Source organism: Rhincodon typus, chromosome 20, assembly GCF_021869965.1.
Source record: "Rhincodon typus isolate 14 chromosome 20, sRhiTyp1.1, whole genome shotgun sequence".
Lineage (NCBI taxonomy): Eukaryota > Metazoa > Chordata > Chondrichthyes > Orectolobiformes > Rhincodontidae > Rhincodon > Rhincodon typus.
The window spans coordinates 33328047-33354802 of NC_063351.1; the positions used below are offsets into that span (position 1 = coordinate 33328047).

The 26756-nt window shown below is 38.1% G+C and overlaps 1 protein-coding gene across 1 annotated transcript in view; it reads left to right on the forward strand.

The window, feature by feature from the left end:
• Positions 1-26233, forward strand: part of vwa2 (von Willebrand factor A domain containing 2) — a 67847-nt gene extending 41614 nt beyond the window's left edge. Inside the window, exons 9-15 of the mRNA XM_048608654.1 lie at positions 1405-1537; positions 3156-3211; positions 4904-5011; positions 8114-8683; positions 10906-11457; positions 19851-19973; positions 22380-26233. Of these exons, the coding sequence (XP_048464611.1) occupies positions 1405-1537; positions 3156-3211; positions 4904-5011; positions 8114-8683; positions 10906-11457; positions 19851-19973; positions 22380-22531 (1694 nt within the window). The 3' untranslated portion in view covers positions 22532-26233. The remainder of the gene's footprint in view (positions 1-1404; positions 1538-3155; positions 3212-4903; positions 5012-8113; positions 8684-10905; positions 11458-19850; positions 19974-22379) is intronic.
• The last annotated feature ends 523 nt before the right edge of the window (positions 26234-26756 follow it).

The window sequence follows — 26756 nt, forward strand, 5'->3', positions numbered from 1 at the left end:
CTTACCTGGTCTGGCCTACATGTGACTCCAGACCCAAAACAATATGGGTTGATTCTTAGATAACAAGGTGTAGAGCTGGATGAACACAGCAGGCCAAGCAGCATCAGAGGAGCAGGAAGGCTGACGTTTCGGGCCTAGACCCTTTTTTTTCTGAAGAAGGTTGATTCTTAACTGCCCTCTGGGCAATGAGGAATGGGCAATAAATGCAGGTCTCCCCAGTAATGCCCTCATCCTGTAAAGAATACATTTTAAAAAATCTACTTGTGTCCTCAAATCCACATTGCTACCTACCTACAGTAACCTTTGACTCCCTTGTTAGTCAAGAATCTATCTACTTCTGCCATAAAAGTATTCATGGATCCTGCTTCCAAATCTGTTTTATCTTTGGAGAAGAGAGCTCCAAAGACTCTCAACCATCTGAGAGAAAAAAATGCTCCTCATCTTCATCTTAAGTGAAAGGCTGCTTATTTTTAAATTGTGTCTCCTCATCCTGGTCTCTCCTACAAAGCAGATTTATGCATTCATTATGTCAAGTATGTTCAGGATCTTGTATGTATCAGTGAGATCACCTCTCATTCTTCTAAACTCTAGTGATACTGGCCCAGTCTGTCCAACCTTCCCTCAGAAAATAACACAACCCATCCTAGATACCAGTTAAGTAAATCTTCTCTGAAGTTCTTCTAATAAATGTACTTCCTTTCTTAAGTAAGGAGACAATACAACAGACATGGCCTCACCAACATTCTACCCAACTGTGGAAAAGCTTATCTAAAATGATTTAGACTTCACTCCAATGCCATTGGGCAGATGTGTGATCACTTCAACCTTTTCCATCCCAATGGACACTATAATTGAGAATTATCCCATATGTATTTTAAACCTATCATCACTTTCAAACTAATATCAGGTGCTCACTTTAGGTGATGTGCTTTTCAAATATAAATAACTCTTAAATTATTCCTGCTGCTATCTAGGAAAATAATCTCATACCTAGCCTATTTTGAAAAGCCAGTTGGTGAAAGACAGAGCAGTTAATCGTTATACACTTGTCTATTTATTTACAGTTACAAATATACACCTCCCAACCCAAATAACTGCAGTATTAATATACTACTATTTATGGAAATGTGACTGAATTCTAAGTAAATACCCAACAAATGTGCACAGTTGAACTTAATTTTACATAATTAACAATGCCAGCTATGGTATTTGAATGGATGCCAAGTTGGGCAAGTTGGACTTATTAAAAGAAAATGAAAACCTGGGTGTGTATTTCAACAAAGTGTGTTCCCCACTTTTAAAAAGAACGCATGTCCTTGTAAGAAGAAAAGAAAAAGCTTTAACTGTTAATTTTCAAACATTTGTACAAGTACAATTAAAACATTGCATCTTGGTTCCTTTCAGCATGTAAACTTGAATCCCATTTCTGTCATCGTAAGTCACTAGAAACAGTGAAGGAATTTAAAGGAAACTTCATGTGTTGGAAGGGATCAAAAGGATATGGTGGGCCTTTCTCAACAATGTGTCCTTATTACAGGTAGGTAACATTTTCCTGAAAAGAAACATTGATGAGAAAATAAAATGTGGAATGTTCTGAAGCGTTCAGTGTGATCTAAAGGCTGAGGTTGATACTGCTGAAGTTCATGAAATGGCCAGTGATAATCATCATGAGCTGTGTGAGAGGAGCATGGAAAGTTTGTTGCAGAAACACACAGAAAACAAATTATCTTACAGAAGTTGAGATGATCTTTGTGGCAGACATCCTGAATATTTGATTACGTGAGAGACGAAGTAAAGAGGCTCTAACCATAATTGGATGGGCAAACGCTAGCAGCACTTGGAAGGTGAACAATGTAACAAGAAAAGACAGCAGAGTAAACTAGATATCTACTAACCTGCTAGTTTAAGCTGTGGATGAACTTGTCAATCCAATAATTCAAGGTAAAGTTACTGAATGCTTAGAGGAGAGTGGAATAATTATGACAGCCATCAATGACTGCTTAAAGGCAAGACCTGCTTGACAATATAATGGGAAATTTTTTTGATGAAGTGATATACTGACCTGAATTTAGCAGTCTGCAGCAAAGAGCTGACCTCAAAGAAGGAAGCTTACAAGGATTTAACCATCTGTTGTATGGATTTCTCCTTTCGCAAAGTTAGTTTGCCTTTGGCATTGGGTCAAAGGGATCTCCAGGCATCCAACAACAGTGGTACTGTTAACTAGCTAAGCAGCCATCACAATGAAGCATTCTCATAAATGGAAAACCAGGATGTTAAAAGCACTGATTTATCCATAGCTTCTAGTAATATTTCATAGAAAGGAAAATAAATATCGGAACATTTACACGGGTTTAAGTTTGAAGCTAAGATGTTGTAAATTATATAAAAAATGTTTTTGAATTATTTGTAATTGTTTTAACATAATGAAGAAAGTTAGTGCTTATGAGGCTGTTCAGTAATAATTACGAACTTCGAGCACTGTCAAAAAGCAAGCTGCACCTCTTACAACAATGTTTAACCTTTTCAACAGGTTTTACAGTAAGACTGCTGATGTCAAAACACAAGTTCTCACAAGCTTAGTGATTTCAATTTGTTTGCAGTCTGTGGGATCTTCTATACTGCATTCTGTGGCGAAGCATAGAATCACTGACAGCCCTTTTTGGATTTCCACATTTAACTATGCATGTGTAGACTCCAGAAATTGCTGTCGGTTTGAGAGGTGTAATTAAGGCAAACACTGAAAGTTTTGCCATCATTAGCACTGCAGAGTCCAGATCACTGTATAGTTCAGGTTCATATAGTTTATCTACTGGATATGCATTTTCAAAAGGCATTTGAAAAAATCTCAAACTGACGGCCCATTAAAAAAAATTAAAATTTCACCAGGTTTCTATGGGGAAAGAAGACTATTTGGCCATCTTAATTAATTCTCAGGATAGCACTGCATTCCTACATTATTGAATAACACAGTGATAAAATGTTTTTAGCTACAATGTGAAAGGATTTGGTAAAGGATCAAGTAGGTGAACTTGTTTTTACTACACTGCACGTGATTTTGTAATATAAAGATATAAGATTAGATATTATTTCATAATATTGTATGTTCTGAGCATGGAAATAAATTAATTACTCCCAGATATTATATTTCTTTTCAGTTGGAAGAGAGTTTATAAAACACACCTTGCTCGATGCTACAGAACAACTTGCCCAGGTATGTATTGCTGACATAAAAGTTCCCACACATTATCCTGGTTATATAGCCCATTTTGTTGTTCATTTGAAGCAGTTCCCTTTTATTCATGTAACTGTGATAATAACTGATGATTCTGGTAAGATACTTGTATAAATTACTATTAAATTGCCTATGGCATTGCCAATAGGCAGCTGTTTTTGTAAGGTCTGGGCTACTACTCTATCTTACACCTGCTTGTAAATGAAGTGGCTTTTTATAAATCTAATTAGTATAAAAAAGCACAATCTTGAAAAGCAATTTGAGAAGCAGCCCAGGAACGAACTCATTTTCTACTTGGACTCAATTTAGTGATCTTTATTGACACAACAGATCTTTCAGCATGGTCCCACATGGCAGATTGGTTAAAAAAAAAGCCCAGGGGCTCCAGGGGAGTGTAACAAGCTGAATACAAAATTAGCTCAGTAACAGGAAATGATGAGTGATTTTAATGGGTGTTTTTGTAACTAGAAAGGTGTTTCCTGTGGTTTGCAGGATTCAGTACTAAGTCCCCCATTTTTTGTGGTATATGTTATCAATTTGGACAAAAATGTAGAGGCAGGATCAAGAAATTTGCCGACAAGATGATATTTAGCAGTGTAGCTGATAGTGAGGAGGATAGCCGTAGACTTCAGGGGAACATGAATGGATTGATCTGGCAGGCAGACATGCCAAATGGAATTCAACCCAGAGGAGTGTATGGGATGCATTTTGGTGAGGTCAATCAAGGCAATCAAAACGGATAATGTCACACTAATTCACATTTTATTCCATCTGCCATGCTCTTGCTCAGTTCTAAGTCTGATTAAATCCACCTGAAGCCTCTTTATATCCTCCACACAATTCCCGTTCTCACTGAGTTTTGTATCGTCTGCAGATCTGGGATCACTACAATTGATCCCCATTTGCCAAATCATTCAAATGCACTGTGAAAAACTGATGTCCTGGCACTTATCTTAAAAGTACTCGATTGGTCACAGCCTGACAACATGAGGATGTCCCATTTATTTGTATCCACTGCTTCTGTCTGTTAACCAATCCTCAATTCATGTTAGTATATTAACCCCAATTCAATGCACTTTAATTTTGTTTTCTAACCTCCTTTTTGGAACATTATCAAAAGCCTTCTGAAAATCTAAATACACCATATCCACTAACTTCCCCTTAATGACCCCGCCAGCATTATCCTTAAAAAAACCTCTATCAGGTTTGTCAAACATGATCTTCCCTTCATAAAATCATGTTGTTACTGTCTATCAGATAATTATCCTCTAAATACCCAACAAGTGCATCCTTTACAATAGGTTCTAGTATTTTCCTGACTACTGACTTCAGACTGATAAGCTTGTAGTCCCCTGTATTCTCTCTCTCCCTCCTTTCTTAAATAGTTGGGTTACTTTTGCAAACTTCCAAGCTGCAGACACCAATGCAGCATTAATAGAATTTTGAAAGGTAATCACCAATTCACGCAGGATATAAAGAAATGCATGCATGTAACTTTTTATGCCATGGATATATATTTTTTGTGATATCTTCTAATCCTACTGGCTTGCATATTAGTTGTGGATCTTTATCAACTATTTCCAAGATGCTGTTTCAGAGACGTTAGTTTATTGTTGATAATAGATAGTAGCAGTGAAATTCTTAACAATGCTTGTCTAAAATCCTTAATAGATCCCTGTGATTCACAGCCTTGTCAATATGGAGGCACATGTATTGCTGAAGACTTTGAAAAGTACCACTGCGTGTGCCCCACAGCATTTGGAGGAGATGTTAATTGTGGTAAATTGTCTTCACATTTACTTAGATATTTTCGCTAAATGTGTGCATAGATGTTTTCATGCAATCCACTTGCTCTTTCTGTTCCTTAAAATTGTGCTTTATTCAGCATTGTGAGTATTTAGTGCAGCGTCCAAATTTGGTACCACCAGTTTTACATAAACCCTCAGTCAATTCATCATTGTTTCAATCAACTAAATACTGTTAGCACTATATATAGTTTGCCAGCTGGAGGGCTATACTTTGGACACGAATTATGCACCAAAATTGATAGATTGAGAATAGCACATTGGAATTGCTGTACTTGTATTCAGTGAGGACAGTTAAACCGCAATAGAATTTAAGTTGCCTGAAACATTGCTGGAGTTTCAAATCATATTAGAAGTATTACATTTTCCCCAATTATGCATACTTTAAAGGTTCATGTCATACTAAGGAAGTTAGTAAAAAAGATGACAATACTTCGCGAGATAGCAAGTTGTGAATTCTGGCTTTATTTTAATGTCATAGTATATTTAAATAACCATTTTCATGGATGCAAATGGAACAATTTAACCTCATCAAACATACCAATGTTAAAAAGCTCCTGAGAAATTGTGTGACATGTTGAAACATCAGTTTGATTACTTCAGAAATTTGAATGCATATTGTAATGACCGGGCATTTTGGCTACACAGGTTTATGCCCAAACTGTGATGATAAATATTATCCCGACTATGTAGTCACCAGGTATTTCCTGCAAAGAGGCCATGAGAATTCATGGGTGAATCCATCCAGCATCTGGTCATACATAGCCCCAGTAACCACATTAAGTGTAGCATTGACCCCACTGAAATAATTCCTCAAAGACCAGTATCCCGTCACCAAATCACCATTTATTATATACACATGGAGAGTCCTTGACACTCATCCAGCTCCCTCAGAGCCAGCTTTCAGAATGAACAGGATGTCTGACACTCCTGGTCTTATGTGTCAGCAAGGGCTCCCTGATTGGACCAGATTAACAGCCCCAATCAGGGAACTCATATTCTATGGGTCCACCTGTCTGACCTTGTTACAATCACTCCATCTATCTCAGAGAAGAATCGGTGCCTGCTCTCTCAGTCAGGAATGATGCCAGGCTTGTTAAGATTTATTTCTTTATGCAATTGGCAATCAATATTTGTCTGTGACTGGTAGCAAAAGTGGTTGCAGATGTAATATGAATGTTCAGAAAATTACTCATTTATTTTATTTATTCATGGGATATGGGTGTTGTTGATTGGGCCAACATTTATTGCCTATTCCTAGATGCCCTTGAGAAGATGATGATCAGCTACCTTTGTGAACTGCTGCAGTCTATTAAGTGTAGGAAGACTCACAATACCTTAAGGGAGGGAATTCCAGAATTTGGACTCAGTGACAGTGAAGAAGCTACTGAATCTTAAAATTTCAGAATAGAGCTCCTGACTGCTGTGATAAAGGTGCCACAGTTTGCTTTAGAGATAGTAGGAACTGCAGGTGCTGGAGAATCTGAGATAACAAGGTGTAAAGCTGGATGAACACAGCAGGCCAAACAGCATCAGAAGAGCAGGAAGGCTGACGTTTCGGGCCTAGACCCTTCTTCAGAAATGGGGTAGCTTCCAGTAGCTTCTTCACTGTCACTGAGTCCAAATTCTGGAATTCCCTCCCTTAAGGTATTGTGGGTCTTCCTACACTTAAAGGACTGCAGTAGTTCACAAAGGTAGCTGATCATCATCTTCTCAAGGGCAACTAGGAATAGGCAATAAATTCTGAAGAAGGGTCTAGGCCCGAAACATCAGCCTTCCTGCTCCTCTGATGCTGCTTGGCCTGCTGTGTTCATCCAGCTCTACACCACAGTTTGCTTTCCCTGACTGTTGTGTGCTATGAGGGACCTGGCAGAGTGAAAATATGGCTCCACATTTCTGAAGGAGCCCTGATCAGAATCTCCTGTGAGAAATGTAGAACACTTGTTTAAAAAACAAACAGGACGGCAATCTGTGTGAGATTGTCACTCCTCGGAAATCCAGCCCAATTATCTTAAATTTAAGTTGGATTATTTTATTAGGATTCGTGGGACAACTCATTGTTATTACTGGTATCCTACTAAGCTGCTGCATGAGTGACCATTGTTAGTGCAGAGAAGAACTGGTCATGAGATTATCATTAGTACAGCAAAAGATTTAGTGTGATATCAGTGGGAAATGTGCATGAGGTATTATTTTCTGATTTCTTTTCTAGTGTTGTTCGTACCTGAATTTCCATCATGCAGTGCCAGTGGATGATGGCACAGATCTGCCCCTATTGTATTTTTTAATTTAGTAATAGGCTGTGCACTATTGACTGCCACTAGACCAACTAGTTTCCTTGATGGTTTAGAGAAATCCTTAACCAGGTCTGATTTGTATCCATTAAGTACAGCATTACTCAGCAAACAAGGTTGATGTTTTATCATTTGTATTTACCGATTATAAATAAGAAAACAGACTTACTAACTCCATCTGATTGACTAGCATCTGCTTATCTTATCTGCTTATCAGCTGTTATCTAATTGCACTGTGCCTCTATGTCTGCCATCAGAATGCTTTTCAATGTATGGTCTGATACCATTACTTTGAGACGGTCACAAGAGACTTGGTAGTTAGAAAGCAATCATCACATTACGGATTTAGAAAAAAATACAAGGTTATGATGTTTTGCCTGGTTAGCTATCAATCCTTTCCTTACTGATCCTTTTAAATTAAAAAAAATGCACACTTTTATTCTCAAAATATTCTGTACTATTACACAGGCTAACTATTACAGTGTAATGGATAAGACTGCAGTGCAGTCAATGCTTAACCTCAGCAATTTTGGTGCAGGAGCCTGAATAAAATGTTTCGTGATCCCAACCTTTGTTGTTGGACAGTTCATAGATTCATTGTATCAGGAGGCCTTTCAATCCATCAGGTCTTTGCTAGGTTTCTGTAGGGTCATCCACTACTCTATTGCCATCATTATCCAACTGTCGGAAAGTGTCTGTGGTGTTAATGAAATAACTTAAAACGTTTTCATACATGGTACTTTCATGCAGATGTATTTAGAATGTTTTATTCAATTTAACAGCTCCACAGCAAGGCCTGGACTGCAACGTGGATCTTTTGCTACTGATCGATGGCTCTTCCAAAATGACCCATGAAGGATTTCTTCAGCACAAAACATTTGTGAAGCAATTTCTCCACACTGTGCTGACTGCAGATACTCAAGTCAATGTTGGAGTGGCACAATTCAGTGATGGTGTCCAGATGGAGTTGCCAATGGGTCAGCACAGTGATGTGTCAGACATTGGTAAAGTGATCGATTCAATGCATTTTAAAGGGGGCAGCACAAAGACTGGCAAAGCTCTGCATTACCTCACCCAGATTGGATTCAAAACTAGCTCAGCACTTGTAAAAGATCATCCCCGTGTTTTAGTTCTGCTATCTGACTCAAAAGCAGAAGATTCAGTTGCTGAATCCGCCAAAAATGCGAGGAAACAAAAGGTCTTCCTTCTTGCCATTGGTAGCCAGAGCCGTCAGTCTGAACTGGATGGAGTTACAGGAAATCCACAGCATACTATCACGTATTCAAATCCACAGAGCCTGTTGAATAAGATTCCTGAACTCAGCACAAAAATCTGCAGTGTTGGTAATCAAGGCACGTACACTTTCCTAAACTTGTCCTTCGCTTTTGCCTTTTCCTCAGATAGGAGCACAGTATGATAGAACATGGGTGCACAGACATATTGTGCTATGAGCTCAGTGTATGTCCCACATGATAAGTTTCCTAGCTCGTCAAAGTTGTTAGGTGGAAGTACACCATATGGAGGTAAGTTTTTGTGTACAGACAGAGGAGAAGACCTGTTGCATATCTGGGTGCAATAAAGAGCTTTACTGATGAAACCCAAAGCGCTAGGCTTTTGCCAACCTGTCAAGCAAAGAGCTATGCAAGATGCATAAGTCTAAAGATGTGCAAGTTAGGTGGATTGGTCATGCTAAATTGTCCATCGTGTTCAGGGATGTGTAGGTTAGCTGCATTAGCTATGGGAAAATGATTCTATGATTCTATGCAGGGCTAACAAGACAGGACTTAAGGAAAACAATACAGGTTGTAGCTTTTATTTAACACTAGAGAGATAGCTGTTGTCTATTTCTATTTTACATTTCCGTTAAATAGGCTAACATATCACTTTATTGAGGGTAAAAGATGAAGATTTTCAATACTGCAATTCTCATCAAAACTTTAGGAATCTCTCAAACTCTGCGTAATGAATTTTTTTTGATTGGTATCTCAGCGTCTCATCTCTATCAGGCAAAATATACTCTCTGTCAGACAAAACATACAATGTTTTGTCGCACCCACATTATAGGAAAATGCCAGGAATGCACTTCACAGTTTTTGTTACAACCTCCAACAGGAACAGTGCAGCTATAATATTACAAACATTCTGAGGAAAGAACCAATCTGTTTTTACAATTTGGCTGAGGACTAAAGTTACCCTTCAAACCCCCTTTTCAAAAAATTCACCCTTGACCCTTCTAGAATTGTTGAATGCCAATTCATCTCTGGCAGTTTTTATCACGCTGAAGCCCTTGTACATGTCATTGCCTCACAGCACTCCCATAACTTGCTGCCTGAATCCTCCAGTTTGTTTCTTGAACTCCTCACAGCATCAAAACAGCCCCAACCAAAGCCATCATGAAAGGTCCTGTTTCAGTGTGGTGTATGTCCTAACTCCTTCTTCTCAGCTTCAGCATTAATAGTGCATGTTTGTTCCTTGTTCTACATTTTACCATTGTCACCTGTTTTCATATGATTAAATGGTATATTCCTATTAAGCTGAATATTACTCATTCATATCCAGCAAAGACCATCTGTTTAAACCCCCATAACAGTGTCCTCCTGGCCATGTCCATCCTTTTCTTTACCTTGGTGACATCAACCATTGGCTGCACTCAGCTCCCAAATGGATACCTTGATCCTTCAATTGTTTTGACACTGATCAGCCATTGTGTCTGTATCCAATTATGAATAAATCACAGCTTCCTTCAGTTCACAATGGAAAAAGAAAGACATCATCTTCAGATCTCACTTCATTGCCACTGATTCTTCTCCTTTCCCTTAGTACCATCTGAAGCAGTTAATTTGCAGTCTTGGAGTCCTGTCTGACCCGAGCTGCCATGACAGAAACCTTCATTATTTCAGCATTGATTGCCTCAGACCCACTGCTGCCGTTTAAAAGCTGAAACTTTGGTATATGTCATCAACACTTCCAAATTTTACTCTTCTGATGTGCTTGTAAGCTCCCCAACCAGTATTATTCATAGCCATAATTTATTGAAAACCCTCATATTTATTCTTTCCCACATATCTCTATCTGTATTCATTATCCCTTCCTTTAGAACTACTCTAAGATTTCACCTCATTTTACCTCTGCCCTGAATCTTTAATTCCACTGACATTTTATGCCTTCTACTTTCTTTCATTCCACTCTTGGTGGGACAGCCTTTAGACATTGGCAGCCAGCTCTCTGGAATTTATTCCCTAAGTGCTTGCTTCCTTTTTTAAAATCCTTTTTGCAATCCATCACTTTGTCAGAGCCTTGAGTTACATTTCCTTATCTTTCCGTTTATTGGCATGATGTTCGTTTTCCTTCTGCCTGAGTGGAAAGTGGCTGTGAGACAGTTTTTTAGATGAAAGATGTTGTGTAAATGCTCATTATTGCTGGTGTCCAAATCCATACAAGCAGAAACTGGTACAAATTCCCTCCAATGCATTCACTTCCAACTTGTTGCTTTTTTCCTTTGGGATGGACACATCAATGGAAACTGATACCTTAGAGGGAATTTCTAATTCTGTGTTTATTTCTCTCTGTGCAGGATGCTTATCCAGGCCTCTAGATCTGGTCTTTGCTTTGGATGCATCTTCTGGAGTTGGAAAGGACAATTTTGATAAGGTGAAAGATTATGTGAAAAGTGTTATCACTCAGTTTGAGATTAATCGTGACATTACCCAAGTTGGCCTTGTGATTTATGGCAGCAGATCTAGGACAATTTTTGGCCTTGATGCTTTTGATTCAGGTACTAATCTCCAGAAAGCAATTAGTCTGGTCCCTTACTTGGGTGGAACTGCCTCCACTGGCAGCGTTCTCCTTCACATTTATGATGATGTCTTGAGCATCCGACAAGGAGCACGACCTGGTGTGAACAAAGTGGCTGTAGTACTTACAGACGGGGCAAGTACTGATGATGCAGCCGTTCCTGCCCAGACCCTGAGGAATAATGGTATCACAGTCTTCGCTATAGGAATTGGTGACGCACAGAAGGAATCATTGCTAAAGATTGCTGGTTTTGCTACTCACATGGTCATGGTGCCGTCCTATGAAGATTTGAAATATTTTGAAGATATTGTTGTCCACAGATTGTGTGAAGGTAATTGCCCGAATCTTTTGGAAAGCATTTGGAATGTATTTTTACCTGCTCCACACATCAAATTAATGATTATTATTTATCGTCAGATTTAGAACTGACAAGAGATCGGTTTGATTTAAAATAAAGTGAGTCCAACCCGTACCAGGGAAGAGATGCAGGAAATTCTCAATTTGGTCTCATTGTGAGTGGATTGTTGCAGTGATACAAATGGGGTGGTCATCTCTTTTGGTTGGATGGCTGGTTTACGATGCAGAATGACAGTTACAGAGTGGGTTCAGATCCCACACTGAATGAGGTTACCACCTTCTTTCTCAACTTCACCCCTTGCCTGAGGCATGGTGACCGTCAGGTTAAACTGCTACCAGTCATCTCTCTCTAATGAAAGAGCAAACCTATGGGATTATGGTGACTTTACCTTTTTATCTTACAGTTATAATTAACCTTTCGGTATCTGGGGTTAAAGAGGTGAAATATTGGGTAGCAATCTCACTGTTCGATCACAATCCAACAATTCTTATTGCAAATATTCATAGCTGGGCAAAATATTGAGAAGGTATTAGGTTTGGTTTTGATGTCTTTCCCCATCCTGTCAATTGCTGACTTTATTGCAGTATACTGGTGAATAATGGTCAGTGGGGGAAGTGTTGGAGTGTACCTGACACCCATGGCAACAAACCCCAGTAAAACACCAATGGCTTCAGTAGGAGAATAGAAGAGAATTCACAGTAGTGAACATACTTTACAGGAGACCATTGGATGTGATTTTCACTAGCAGTCTAAGTTTTAACCTTTAGACTCCAGAGAATTACAAGCATATTGAACAAGCAGGTCTGTGAGCATGCAGAAGGAAATACTAAAACAAATAAGACATTATTAATACTTTGCCTTGCAATGGTGTCAGAAAATACTAAAATCATCAATGCACAGACAGACATCAGGCTTTAATAAACTATAAACGTAAAAAAGAAACAATGACTCAGAGCCACTGAATGTCAATATTCAAAATCGAGACAAATATATTAAATACGTTGACCATTTCCCCTAAAACCACAACAATGCACAAGGGAAAGCAAGCACAAAGAGAGAGAGTAGCAGATAAAGATATTGTCACAGAGATACAGAATATAGACACAGATGAGCCATAGTTGGAAAATGAAGCAGACAAAAATCACACAGCAAGTTAACTCAGCATGCTCAACTGCATCACCAATCAGTAATAAGTACCAAGGAAAAATGAAATAAAGAACTGTGGATGCTGAAGATCTGAAACAAAAACAGAAATTGCTGGAGAGACTTCAGAATCTTCAGTTCTGAAGAAGGATCACTGGACTTAAAACATTAACTCTGCTTTCTGTCTAGAGATGCTGAGATTCTCCAACAACTTCTGTTTTTGTTTAAGTACTGAGGGCTTCACTAATGCAGTTAGATATAAAATGCCATCTATTAAAATGATAAACTTCTATAATTGTCTCCAGCTCCATAAGGTTCCAAGAGCTCTGACTTTCTCCAATTTGAACTCTTATGTATTCCCTTTGTTCCCCACATTGGTCACTGTGCTTTTGGCTGTCTAGGCTCAAAGATCTGAAATTACCATCATGAGGCTATGCCATCTCCTTTAAAAACTCCTTTCAGACTTACCATCTGACTAAGTTTTCAATTTGTCAATGTTTGTTTAACAGTGCAGCACTATGGATATTTTCTTGACACAAAAGGCATTAAATAAATGTGAGTTATTGTTGTAAACATGCCATGTTACAAATGTTAAAGAATTGCTGGAAGTCATGATTCAGAATTTATAATCTGAATAAACATAGGACAGAGGTGTGGGTTAGTGGGAAAGGCATGGAGGCTAGATTTTCCCGAAGCAAATAATATTACTTATTTCAATGAAAATGTAACAGCTTGAAATAATAAGACTACAGAGGTCCAGTCTGATACGTGGTATTTATTTTCAAAGTTTGAGACTGGATCATATATTTGAGCTTTCTAAAACAGGAACAAGTTTGATTTATTTCAATGCAAATGCACTTTTTTTTGTGATGCTCCTTACAAAATGAATATTTGAGAAAGGACAAGAAAGGTTCATTTCAGCATGGAGTAACTTCCATATTGTACAATTGAAAATTCCACCTTTCTCATCCTGTGTATGTACAGTCTTCTGAGGTAAACTAAAAAAAATCCAAGGGAAGAACTCTGTTCAATTTTGAGAAAGGAAACGGGAAGTTCCTCTCTGACCTGCAAAGTGAATCAAGTTCACTCAAGGAGATTAGGAGGCCTCTCGGTTTCACCATTACTGGTCCATTTTCTTTCGACATGTAACTGTGCATGCCAGCTCCCTTTTGAATGTTTGCAGTAAGTCCTCACTCACTGCAATCGCTGAGCTCTTACTTGAGAGGTTGACTGCACGCTGTGAAAAGTTCCACCGAAAGTTAACTTCATGCCACCTTAGGACAGAATCTAAATAAATATATTTTTAAAAGCGGTCGGGAAAGAGTGAGACAATACCACTCCACCATGATATAACATCAGCCAATATAAACACATTGCTCTTGTGCTTCCAATTTAATCATATTAAACAGTATTCTTTAATATATTAAGTTTCAGTTAAGTAAATATAAACCAGCCACAATACTAACAAAAGAGATCACATGTAAGTTAATAAGTATACTGTAAACCCAAATATAGAAAACACTAGAAGCAGTGTAATTATGTAAGCTATAATCTAATATAGATGGAAACTTGTGAAATTTGGTTAAAGTTCTACTAAAATGTATTATTGAATAAAGAGTGTGCCAGTCAGTTCCATTGAGTTCTCACATTGACCTGCTACCTTTCATCTGTTCTAAGGATAATTAAACTAATCATTTCAAAGTGCAGCATCTCACAGAGAAAAAACTAAACAAGATCTGCCTCTCTTTTCTACATCTACTAGAAATTACCCTGACACTTTCCTGAAATCAACTGTAATTTACGTTTTGGCTTTGATGATCAATAGGAATATCAAGATTAATTAAGAAATCCTTTGAAAAAAAGTGTTTGATAAAATAGGTTGTGAAACCTACCTCAGTAAGTTGCCCTTTTAAGGTTGTTTATTGTTTATTCATTTTGTCTCACATAAGTCTGGAGGTCCCATGTGAATAAAATTAACTATGATTTTTTTTCAAATTTGAGCTTTGATAGCTTATTTTTGTTAAAAGGGTTCTTATCAGAATTTAGATTAAATTCTCATCAGGAGATATTTTAATTGAGCCTGTTACATTTTTGATAATTGACAGTATTGCAAAAGTGGCAACACACCGAAAAGTGCTTAATTCATTGTAAATTGGACATCCACCAAGCATGAAATTTTCTATATGAATGCAATTCTTTCTTATTTTGGCTAGGCATGGAAAATTTGAGGTTTATTTTCACCTGCCAACTTACCGAAGGCATGCATGGAAAAGCAACTTGAACTCAAGCAATGCCTGAACTTGGGAAATAAATTCTGCAACTTCCCCTGGGGAGTCCCATTGCAAATGAGAGTGGAGTTCCGCTGAGATAAACTGCAGCTTAAGTCATCTAGACAGCTTACTGACTGCTTAAAAAACTTTAGAACATTTTTAAGAGCACAGGCTCCCTCCTTTCCTCAATAGACAGGTTTCATTTGAGACATGCGAGGTGGTGGTAGGGTTGGGGAGATTGCAACATGGTGCACCTCTTTTCTATCTCTGCTCTCCCCACATCCGTTTAAAAATTATGTTTGTGGTGTTGCATTGCAGTTAACAAAAAAACTGCCCGTGTCAGATCATACCAGTAATAGGGTTCATTTCTGTGGTAAAAAGAAGTCAACGTTTGAATGGGATCAGAGTCTTTCACAAGGATAAATGCCTTGATTCAGCTAATCTGAGATGCATCACAATCTTCCTACCTTGTTGAACACTAAAGGAAGAACCCCCCGAACTTCATAATTGGGCACAATTTTGTGGAGGGCAGACGCCATTAATATGCTTCAGGCGGGTGAGACAACTTGTGTAAAAGTTAAGGAAATGGCTATTGAAGTAAAAGGTTTGGATGCCTGCAAAATGAAGCTTTCCTTCCTTCACACAATTCAATTGGAGAACATTTTGAAGTAGTGGAAGAATGTACAATGTGATTAAATCTGACAGGGTGAGATGTGAGCACATGCTGTGTAGCTGTAAATGTGGTTAATCCACCCACTGGGCATGGAAAGGTTTAATGGGCTTCCATCACCTATAATGTGAAGTAATGTCACCCACAATCACCAAATCCGAGTATTCAACATGGATGTCAACCTGGAATTGAGGGCTAGAGCTCCAATTCCCACTCACCGGGAGCCTCTGGAGAAGAGATACTTCCCAAAACCTGTAGTCCAGATTCTGGAATATGACCACTGAGCCAAAGAATTACTTGAGTGTGAAGTTGAGTATGGCAAAGTGCATCCGGATGGAAAGTAACTAACTCATTCTGAGTTGCATTTTGATCTCTGTTTCTTTCACTAGTTTAATTTTAATGATTCTGTAATAACATAGTATATGACAGCATAAGTGTTCAAAAATTATTTGATTAATGTGGATCTACCTCTTTGATCTGTCTTTGACATGGCCACAAAGCTAAACGAAAAATATCGGTTTGTACTTCAATAAGTACCCATTTGTACTTCAAAACGTTGAGATTGTATTTGAAATTTGAGCATTCTCTTTCAGTCTACTAAATGAAAAGATAAGATTTTACAACCTGCATCATTAAAGAGAACTTACCCTGTTTAAGATCTACACACATTACAGTCCTCTGTTGAGTATTCAGAATTATGCAGCTTAATGTTGCAGAACTCCAAACCTTCTAATGTTGTGATTGAATTGTGAGAAAAATACTGTTCATCCTCTGCAGTTTGGAATAATATTTAATTGTAGTCCTGTATATCTTGTTTCTTTTACTTGAAAGCCAAGACAGCTTTATAGAAGGTCTTTGAAGACATTGGATGAGAAATTAAGTTCAATAATACCATTTATTTTGGCACTACAAATGTCCTTCAAGCTCTAAAACTGCGTTCACTGCACAGGGAGCACATTTGTCTTGGTTGCTGAGTTGGTGCAGGCATTAGTGTGTGTGGTGGAAGCATACAGAGATCATGATGTTATTGATGCCAACTGATGGCTGCAGCACTTCCTCTAACTATTCACAATGTTCAGCAGCAAGTAAGACAGTAACTAGCCTTTGTGAATGGATCTTTAACGGTTTAGTTGCTAGTTAGTATCTTCTCGCTGTTACTACAATTCATAAGTGCTCACTGCTTATTATAGTTGCTTCGTGTTGAAATATTGTACAGGGGCTGAAGTGGAAGATGCTAAAGGAATTTATTGCTGACTTAAAGGCTTCTGCACAAAGTAATTGCCTCCAGACACGATGCAATAGTAAACCTTCTTTTGGAAGCAAGAATAATTGGAGAATGAGCAAAAGCTAAACTATATAAAGAGAGAGGAAGAGGAAGTAGTGAAGAGGTCTTAGCAGGAGGCCATATGTTTAGAGATCGATTCTCCTACATGAGCAAAAAGCAGTAGCATAGTTGGGATGATGCTGGACTAGTAATCCAGAACCCTTGGCTAATGTTCTGAGGACATGTTCTCAAATCCCACCACGGCAGATAGTGAAATATGAACTCAGCAAAAGAAAACTCTGGACTTTAAAGCCGATCTGATGTAATTGTGTAACTGCTGCCAAAAAAGTGTTTTTTAAAAAAAAACCCATCTGGTTCACTAATGTCTTTGAGGAAAGGATATCTGTCATTCTTATTTGGTCTGACTCCAGATCCATACCAATGTAATTTACTCTTAAACAGCTCTCTTAAATAGCCTAGCAAGCCTCTCATGGGCAACCACTGTTAGCCTCGCCATCTGCTGAAAGAATAAAGAAAAAAAGATACAAAATTGTAAGCCCAACTTCCAAGCATTAACAGCTCTGTACCTATTGTTCTTTCAATCACAGACTAGCACTGTGTTAATTTGCTATGCAAAAATACCACTCCAAAATAATTGTTCAAAAAAATTTGAGTGAAATCATGCCGCGTGCAAAAGTTGACTAAGTTACAACTATGATTGAGGCTGGAGGAGTGCAGTGATGCTGCAGCCTGCCTAGTCCATAAGTCATGACATAAAATAAAAATAACTTTTAAAATGTTATCAGTTTTTAAAATAAAAAGATCTGTCTGCAACTTTCTTAATAAGCATAATTATTGGCTTATTATCAAAACAAAACTTACTCAATGACGATGCAATAACATACGCTGTCATATAGTAGCAACAAATGTTATCCCTCCAAATATCCCCAAAACACACACACACACAAAGAAACACTTGATGAAAAGGGGAAAGCAAAGGACTTCTCTGCAGAGATCAGCTTTCTGAAAAAATAAAAGTTTGGCAAAGTTGGATGGCTCAGTGTTTAGCACCACTACCTCATAGTGCCAGGGTCCCAGGTTCAAGCCTAACCTCAGGTGACTGTACAGAGTTTGCACATTCTCCCTGTGTTTGCATGGGTTTCTTCCCACAGCCCAAAGATGTGTATGTTAGGGGATTAGCTATGCTATCGTGCCCAGGGATGTGTAGGTTTGGTAGATTAGCTATGGGAAATGCAGGGTTAAAGGGATAGGAGGGGTGAGTCTAAGTGGGATGCTCTTTGGAGAGTTATTTAGCGAAATAGCCTGTTTCTACACTGTTATTCTTGGAGGCAAAAAGTTCATTCAGTTATTCTTCCAGAAGAACAATTAAGTTTCACTCTGAACTCAACAGAAGGATTCTTCTCTCAGAAATGAGAGAGATCAGTTTGGAACCCTTCCTTGCAGGCTCCTTGACCCTAACTGAAGACCAGTTACCAATCTCTCCATCCACTCACTGTTTGCACAACCCCAGTAGGATCTACGTCAAAGCAAGCAGTTATCACCTGTCCTGTGATTTCAAGGAAGCCTTGTCTTAAAAAAAGTCTCCAATGACTACAATGATCTTTTGACAACTTCTTTTAAATAAACCACTCCAGTTATTTCCAAACAGCTTGAAATAAATCCTTTTTTCAACAAACCTCGAAAACGTAAGTTCCCCAGGAAACATGAAATGTGAAATGTCTTCCATACAGCAGTGCTCTGCATTCCCTTAGCACTTTCTGGATGCCTTTGCCTGACCTAGTGCTCCCAGGCAGTATTACGTTTCTGGCTGCAGCATGGATGGTGGAAGGTTGCTGATGTTCAATGGAAGCAACTACAGACAACCTTGGAAAAACAACCTGCTCAGGACCCAGTTCAGCATGTGTAGCAGCAGGCTGGGCTAGCTGGGTGACGGGCAACAGTGAGGGCAATGGATACAGCAGAATTCATGTGTGACCCATCTATCCAGAAAATTGGCACCACGTTGGCCTCGCTGCCTCCCTGCTTTTCTCCCACATGTGGCTGGTGTCTCACCACATACCCCCCACTGATGTCTCCCACCAATGAACAGTGCAATTAGCAAAACTGAATGCAAAGATCACTCAGATAAACAACAGACAACACACAGTTGGTGTGCTGCCTGTATTACAAGCTCTGGCTGGAGATTTAGCACATGTTGCATTCCCCACATCCATTTTTGGGGGCTATTCAATTTATCCAACAATATGGTTGTCTCTGGATGTGCGAAAGTAATTGGGAAATTGAATTTGAAATATTCCTTTATGGATTCTAATTCCTGAATTAATAAGTGGTATGACGTCATCAGACACAATGGAAATTTCCTGCTGCATGCCCACTTTTCAATACCCCAAGCAAGAGATTTGTCTCTTCCCAGTCCATTTATAGCCCTGTTTTCTTTTGAGCTCAGTTTGTACTTTCATCTAGCAAAATGCATTCACATCTCAATTAGGAAAGGCTAGCACTTCAAAATGTGCAGTTTAACATTTATAAAACAACAGTAACCAAAGATTGACAGGACAAATTCACAGTGCATTGTGTGAAGGTCTATGTGCTGAGGCCTAAGTGTTTTCATTTGGCAAAATCCCTAGATTTTAGTTGCTCAATGTTTTGCAGTTCTTTCCTGCACCTGGACTGGAAGTGATCTATATAGTCTGTGTATTAACCATTTTGATTGACATTGGAAATGGTCAGCCTGAAGAAACCACCTCCCCCACCACCACCAGCACCTTCCCCCCCCCTCACCACCCCCACCACCATTTAACTTGCAACTCCATCATCCCTTGTGTTTAAAAAGAATTGAGTGAAAAGAATAAAAAAAGTTGGTCTTCAAGACAGAAAGAACCACAAAGAATAAAATATAATACTTATGTTTCAGGAGTTGAGTGATTATGTTAAGGACAACATTAATTGATGATATTCCTATTTCTTTTTTAACAAATCTCCTGTATTGTCTCAACAGTGGCCAAGGCACCAATTAATCTGTGCAAACCCAATCCATGTATGCATGGTGGAGAGTGCATAATGCACAATGCAAGTTATCGTTGTGAATGCAAAGGTTGGGAGGGAGTGCATTGTGAACACAGTATGTATTCTCAGTTTCTGTAGTTATTTGTAGTTTCTTTGTTTGAAAGGTAATGTCAGTGACCAAAACTTTTTCTTAATTACTACCATGCCAATCATACCTCTTAAGCTTAGATAAGGCTGAGGCGAAGTCTAGTTCCTTCCCTGCTTCCTTCAGCATCAACCACCATCTTCAAAGGTGACATTGTCCTTTATAATTACTGGATCTGGTCAGTTGAAGATATCTGTGGAATTGTCAATGCCTAGCACAGCAACTCTACAGATAAAGCACTAGGAATGCACAAAGTTCTACAGAGCACTGAGGCAATGGGAACAAACCAATGCACCGAGGCCCTTCTTGATTGGTGAAGCTGTACCACATTTATACTGTAACTTATAGAGGGATCAGCTACATTCATGCTAAACTGAAACTGGCTCTGCACTACAAAAAAGAACAAAGATGAACTTGTATTTGAGCCTCAGTTCTAATTCATGAGGATATAGTATTTAGAAGTCTAGTTTGTTTTTACCTGGAGATTGTGTTAAGTCCTCACATGATTTTTTTTATACTATGAATTAAATTTTTAGGTAAGGTTTTAAAGTTACTTATAAACAGGATTGTAACTTTGTTCTCATATCACACAGATGAAATCTTATTATATAATTTTCTTCAAACTTTATCTATGGTTATTTCTAGCATCAGCTTCCAGCCCTAATTTTCAATCCTCTTGCATTATCAGTGGAATATTCATGCAGTTAACTCACTAATTCTTCCACATTAGACTTATTTTCCTTGGGTTGTTTGATATCACGTTCTTTTCCTCTTTGAGGATCAGAACAAGTATTCTCTTCTTAGGTCCCTATCCATCTTATTAAGGCACAAGACAATGGCACAAGTTCGGAATTTCTGGATTGTCTAGCTAAGATTTTGCCATTTTTCCTATCCTACCTTCCTTTCATACTTATAAGTACACTGCATCGTGTTGCATCCATGCTTTGTGTTGCCTTCCCTTGTCTTTTCTTGCATTGGCCCCTCACACAGGGATATCAGGCTCATGTTACTACTGTCTTGCTATGCCATTTAGTGCAGAAACAAAGCCAGGAAGCTTGCCACAGTCGTCCGCAGGTCTCAGGCCAGTCTGGACTTTTTCGTTCTTGTGAGTTGTTGCACTTGCAGATTGTCCATATCCATTGTAACCAAGTAAGTCTCATAACCTGAAATCCATTGACCCTTGGGGTCTCTCAGCAAAGAAGGGAAAGGCGCAAGGGATCTGTAATTCTAAATATGTAAAACATCTATATAAGAAACAACATTTGGGGCCTATCCCACCCTCGGAGTAGGAAAGTTGATCATAAGAAGCAGGAAACCAGGTGTACAGACCTGTGATTGCCACATCCTCCACAAAACTGCTTCTTCATACCACTTTTTATTCTAAAAAGCAGTACTGCTCTGTGGAAAATTGTACAATTTTTATAGATGAAATGTAATCTGGTTTTGATTCAATGCCTTTTATGTATACTAAATAACCACAGGTGTAAACAGCACGTAGGAAGGCTATTTAGTCTGTGCCGGCACTTTGCTCAGCAAGTTAAGATACAACTAAAGTTGTCCCCAATCCCCCTCCACACCCTCCATTGGGCTATCCTTTTCAAATACTTCTCCATTTTTCTTAGAAGATGCAATTGTCTCCTCTAGCTGTTCCTGGTGGCAGAATGGTCTGTGATTATTTTACATTGACGATCCATCAATATTGAATCCCCAAGTTAAAGAACATTCTATTTCTTCAAAGTAAAGTACATGAAATCTCCGAGCCTTCATCTCTCTCTTGCCATTTTCATATCTGTTATCATCCTTTGTGTCAGTTTGCAACTCTGCACCTTCAATGGTTTTAATGTTATTTCCGTAATTAAATGTACAAGTATGCCTTTTTTCTAATTTTGGTATTTTAAAAAATATATTCCTTGCCTCTTCTGTCACAGTATTGTATCTTCTACAATCTAATACTTTTTCTCTTATTCCCCGAAGTAATTTCTCACAATTTCTTTCAGACAAGCTTTCAGTTTCAGTTCCAATAGTTTTATTCCACCTGTCATTCCTCTCTAATCTCAAGGTAGACCTTCCTGAAATCCTGCTATATTAGTTTGAAACTGGGACTCCATTCATTCTTTGCTGCAAAGAACTTTGGCCCTGTTTCAATTGAAGTGAAAGCTCACAATTTTGCACAAACTTATTCCAGAAAACCTTCAAATGGCATTTGCATGTCAGGCCTCGCCTCTTGCCCCCTATTCACATCATTTTTTCTAACCCTTACAACCCAGCGTTATATGGTTGATGCTAAAATAGATGTGGCAGAAGTTAAAGGTTTGTGATCAAGGGAGACTGATGGAACCCCGATAAGCCTCAAATTCTTCTTTTGTTTTCATAAAGGAATCTCCAATCCAGAACCACGTGGCGATTTACCCAGGATACATCGGAAAAGACGTCGCAGACAGAGGAAACTGCGGCACTTAAACAGGAGAGGTAAAAGAAGGTCTCGCAAGAGACATGGACACCGAAAGAACCAAGAACTATTACTTTAAAAGGAGTCATATAATCCTGATTTACATAAACTCGATATTTCAAAGTGCACTGATGAGACCAAGTGCACAAATACCAAAAGAACTGAGTTTCAGTCTGTTGTCAACGTTTTATAGTCACGTTGCTCTTTTTCCAGTTTTACAGATATTGAAGCAAAGTTTTAAAGAAAGCTAAAACAATATTTGATAAGGTACCTACATTTCTAAAGGAACCACTGTTAATGACCCTTCTGAAGAAGGGTCTAGGCCTGAAACATCAGCCTTCCTGCTCCTCTGATGCTGCTTGGCCTGCTGTGTTCATCCAGCTCTACACCTTGTTATCTCACTGTTAATGATTTATGTTTTGATTGTGCTATCAATTGACTGCACAGGTGACCATTCAAAGATCCTCATAATTCATGGAAACTACAGAGTAATTGCAGAATGTGTCCAATGTCGCCCTGCCTTTCCTGTACATCTTTGATTGCACGGATCTTCACTCGAAAATATAGTCATAAGATTATTGCACAGTTATATTGACTGGGTCGTATAAGCTATCAAACCAGAGAATTGTTTTACAAGCAACCACTGTAGAGATTTCTGATTCAAAGCATTGAGTTGCAACATGTTACATATTTATCCCCCTTCATGTGGTCTGCTTCTTAAGAAGAATTAGAAATTTTCTGCCCTGCAGATTTATCACATGAGCGATTTCCATGTCCCATAATGCATTACACATATGAGAAAGAAATTAGTCTGCAAGCTAATGTAGAGATCACTCAAGTAAATCTGATTAATTAACTGAACTGTCAGTTTCAATCAACTGGAAGGCTTAGATTTCAACACCAAAAGGAGTGAAACTGTCGATCATTTTAGCCTATGCAGTTAAGATCCATTTTAGGAGATTGGTTAAAATAGAGTGCATTTTTTTTAAACAAAGAATGTGGACTTTGGTGTCTATGTTTGATCATTTGAACTGAGTATACAGTTAAGTACAAAAATAGTTTATAATTAAATATATCTATCAATGGCACAAAACCTCTTCTGTGACTGTATTCCATTTCCAGCAAAGCAGATCACTTTAACTCGATTACTCTTTCTAAAGTTTTGACTTTCAGCAACTACAGCAAATTGCATTTATGGAATGATTTTAAAATTGTAAAATATCCCAGGTGTTTCACCGAAATCAGCCTAAATATGGCAAAGCCAAGTTGTGAGCCATTGAGATTTGCTTTAAACAGCTTATTTTGCATCTTTATGTGATAACATTACTTTGTGTTAGAGACACTGGGACCTAGATATAATTAGGAACAAATTCTTGCATTCTGACTTGAACTGTAGTCTGTATATCATGTAGTTTTCTCTCTATATATGTTGAAAAAGCTGTAAGTCTCAAGCTTGAACTAGTGTTCATTTTATTTAACAACATAACACTTGTTATCTTGTAATAGATATTTATGATAGGCCTGAGTGAATTGCATTCTGAACTAGGATGACAGTACTACTTATCATTGCTATGTAATTATACTACAGACTGTATATAATAGTTACTTGGAGACAAGCGTGCCATTTCTAGAACTACTTTGGAGTGTGCATGCCTGAAATCCACTCCAATTGCTTGATGTCAGAAGTTACATCCTGGGCTGTTCCCTGTCTCTTTCTTGGCTGTATTTATATTTGTTGCAGGTCCGTTCTTGTCTTAGTCTCCTTGGTTTCCTTCCACTTGCTGCTAACAGTCCTGTTCTTTATTTTGACTTGATTTTCATTAGTCGTATAAAGCGAATAGCTAGACGCAGGGATACTAATTTCCAGGAGACTGCAGCACAGGTGTTGTAATAAGTTCAACTGCAAGTCATTCCTCCTCCACAGAGCATACTCCTTTTAGTGTGTGAACCAGTTTAAACATGAAGGTAATTTAAGAAATCAAATGTCAGAGCATTGTCGATTTCTATACGGTAACCATGTGTGATATGGCTGAGGAAAGTCATTCAGCTGCAGTGCTTCCATTTAATTTACATGATCTCTCAAAGCAGCTTTCTGGCTTCGGTGGTGTTATATAATAATAAGTAATAAAATATACTATATAAGTGTACACAAAGCTACACAAAACTAAAATCAACATAAGCACTGTTGAACTGAACCATATTGTTTACTATGGGCATTCTATAGATACCGAGCAAATTGTTGCCTTCCACACATGCAAAACATTCATCTTTGCTATTTTTCCAGATGACCACTGCTAACACCTTGTGGTATTTGTCACCCCTACCAGTATGTGGTACTAGGTAAGGGTTGTTTGAAGAGTTCACTTTCAAGTGAGTAGTAGACAATTCATTTAGAAGCAAAGTACGGTTGTTACTGGAGATCCGATACAAAATAGAAAGTGCTGGATCAACCCAGCAGGTCAGGCAGTATCCGTGGAGAGAGAAACAGAGTCTGATTTGACTTCTTCAGAACCATTAGTCTCTGTCCCTTTAATTCAGTCCCTATTTTAGGAAATAATTCATGAGCTTATTTTTATATATTATGTAGTTTGATATTGTTATTTATCATTAAATACTGTCACAAACCAAAACGATTGGGAGAATTAAGGAGCAAAGTGGAGTTGGTTGGAGCATAAATGTATCTGGTGTACAGGTGACATGATAAAAAAGCATACTGAAAGTGATAGTGCACCTCCACTGGGGGTAAGATGTAATTGTAGACTGACAAATTTATGTGGCAATTTTGATTATAAATGTAGGGAAACAATTTATAATGGAAAATTTACACAGAATAGAGACAGAAATGTGATAACAGGCAGTAAAATTTTACATGTATGTGAAACTAAGATTAAAGACTAGGACTAATGAAATAGTTCCTCATTGAGAACTTACAAATGACCAGTCTTTACAGTAATGCTATACATACCCTCACGTATCTAAACTTTGCGCACAATATATGAGACTATATCAGTCAGGCAGGTCTTTAGTATTTTTTCACACTAATCTAGCTGTTCTTCTCTTTTGCTCTTTGAGTTAATAAAATTGTTGACCATAATTTAAAAGTAAACAATTTGCTCATGTTTTAGATTTTTATTCTATTTCCTACTGTAAGCTTTCTCTTCTAATTCAGAGGAGGGAACACAATTTTCTATGGTCCTGTCAAGATTTTATTGCTATTCTGCTCATCAGTCAGTGGGAGGTGAATATCGATGATGACGGCGCAGTATTACCTTCCTCCCAGGAAGTCAACAAGGTCAACTACCCAATGCAATGAGTAAGGCAGCTGAATTAAAATAGTGACCAAAATGAGGTTTAATTTCTACTTGGACCTGTAGTTCAGAATTGTTTGTTTTTCATTTGGACAACTTCTCAGACTTTTAATTTGAAATGTTAAAAATGAAGATACTACAAACAAATTAGCAAAGTTGAAGTTTTAAAATGGGAGTTATAATTTTAAAAAAAAATACTAACTACACCTTTTGTTTGTTTTTCAGCCAAGATTTTAAATAAGCAACATTTAGTATAAACTGAGAATACATTGTTATTAATTACAATACATTGTACTCTTAGAAAAATAGTGTGATAGTATTTTATATATAAAATCCGGTATTCACGTATGTATATCATGTTTATTCCGTAGTGTTAGATGTGCAGCGTCAAGGATTTTTTTAATAGTTTGTATTTCCGAGAATTTCAGAACGAAATTAAGCAAACTTGTAATAAGTCTAAATGACAAACACAATGGTGCTATATACTATTAGATACCAATAAAATAAATTGGCCACCAAATGCTGTCGCGTTTTGATTTTAGCAGTCTTATGGTTACATTCATTTAACAAAGTAGCAGCAGAAGTAGACCATTCAGCCCATCAAGTCTGCCCCAACATCCAATGAGATCATGGCTGATGTGTGATAATCTTCAATTTTCGTGCCTTTACCCCATAACCCTTGATTCCCTTACTAATTAAAAATCCGTCTATTCTAGCCTTGGATACACTTAAAAACCCAGTCTTGACATCCACAGATTCATTAGAGAGGGGGAATTCTTTATCACTGTCTTAGATGGGTGATACCTCACTTTGAGATTATGCCGTTCAGCCCCACACTCTCCCACTTGGAGAAACAGCCTCCCTGCTTCTATCCTGTAAAACCCCTAAGAAACATACATGTTTCAATAAGGTCATCTCTGATTCTTCCAAACTCCAAAGAGTACGAAAACAGAAGTTGCTGGAAGCTCAGCAGGTTTGGCAGCATCTGGGAAGACA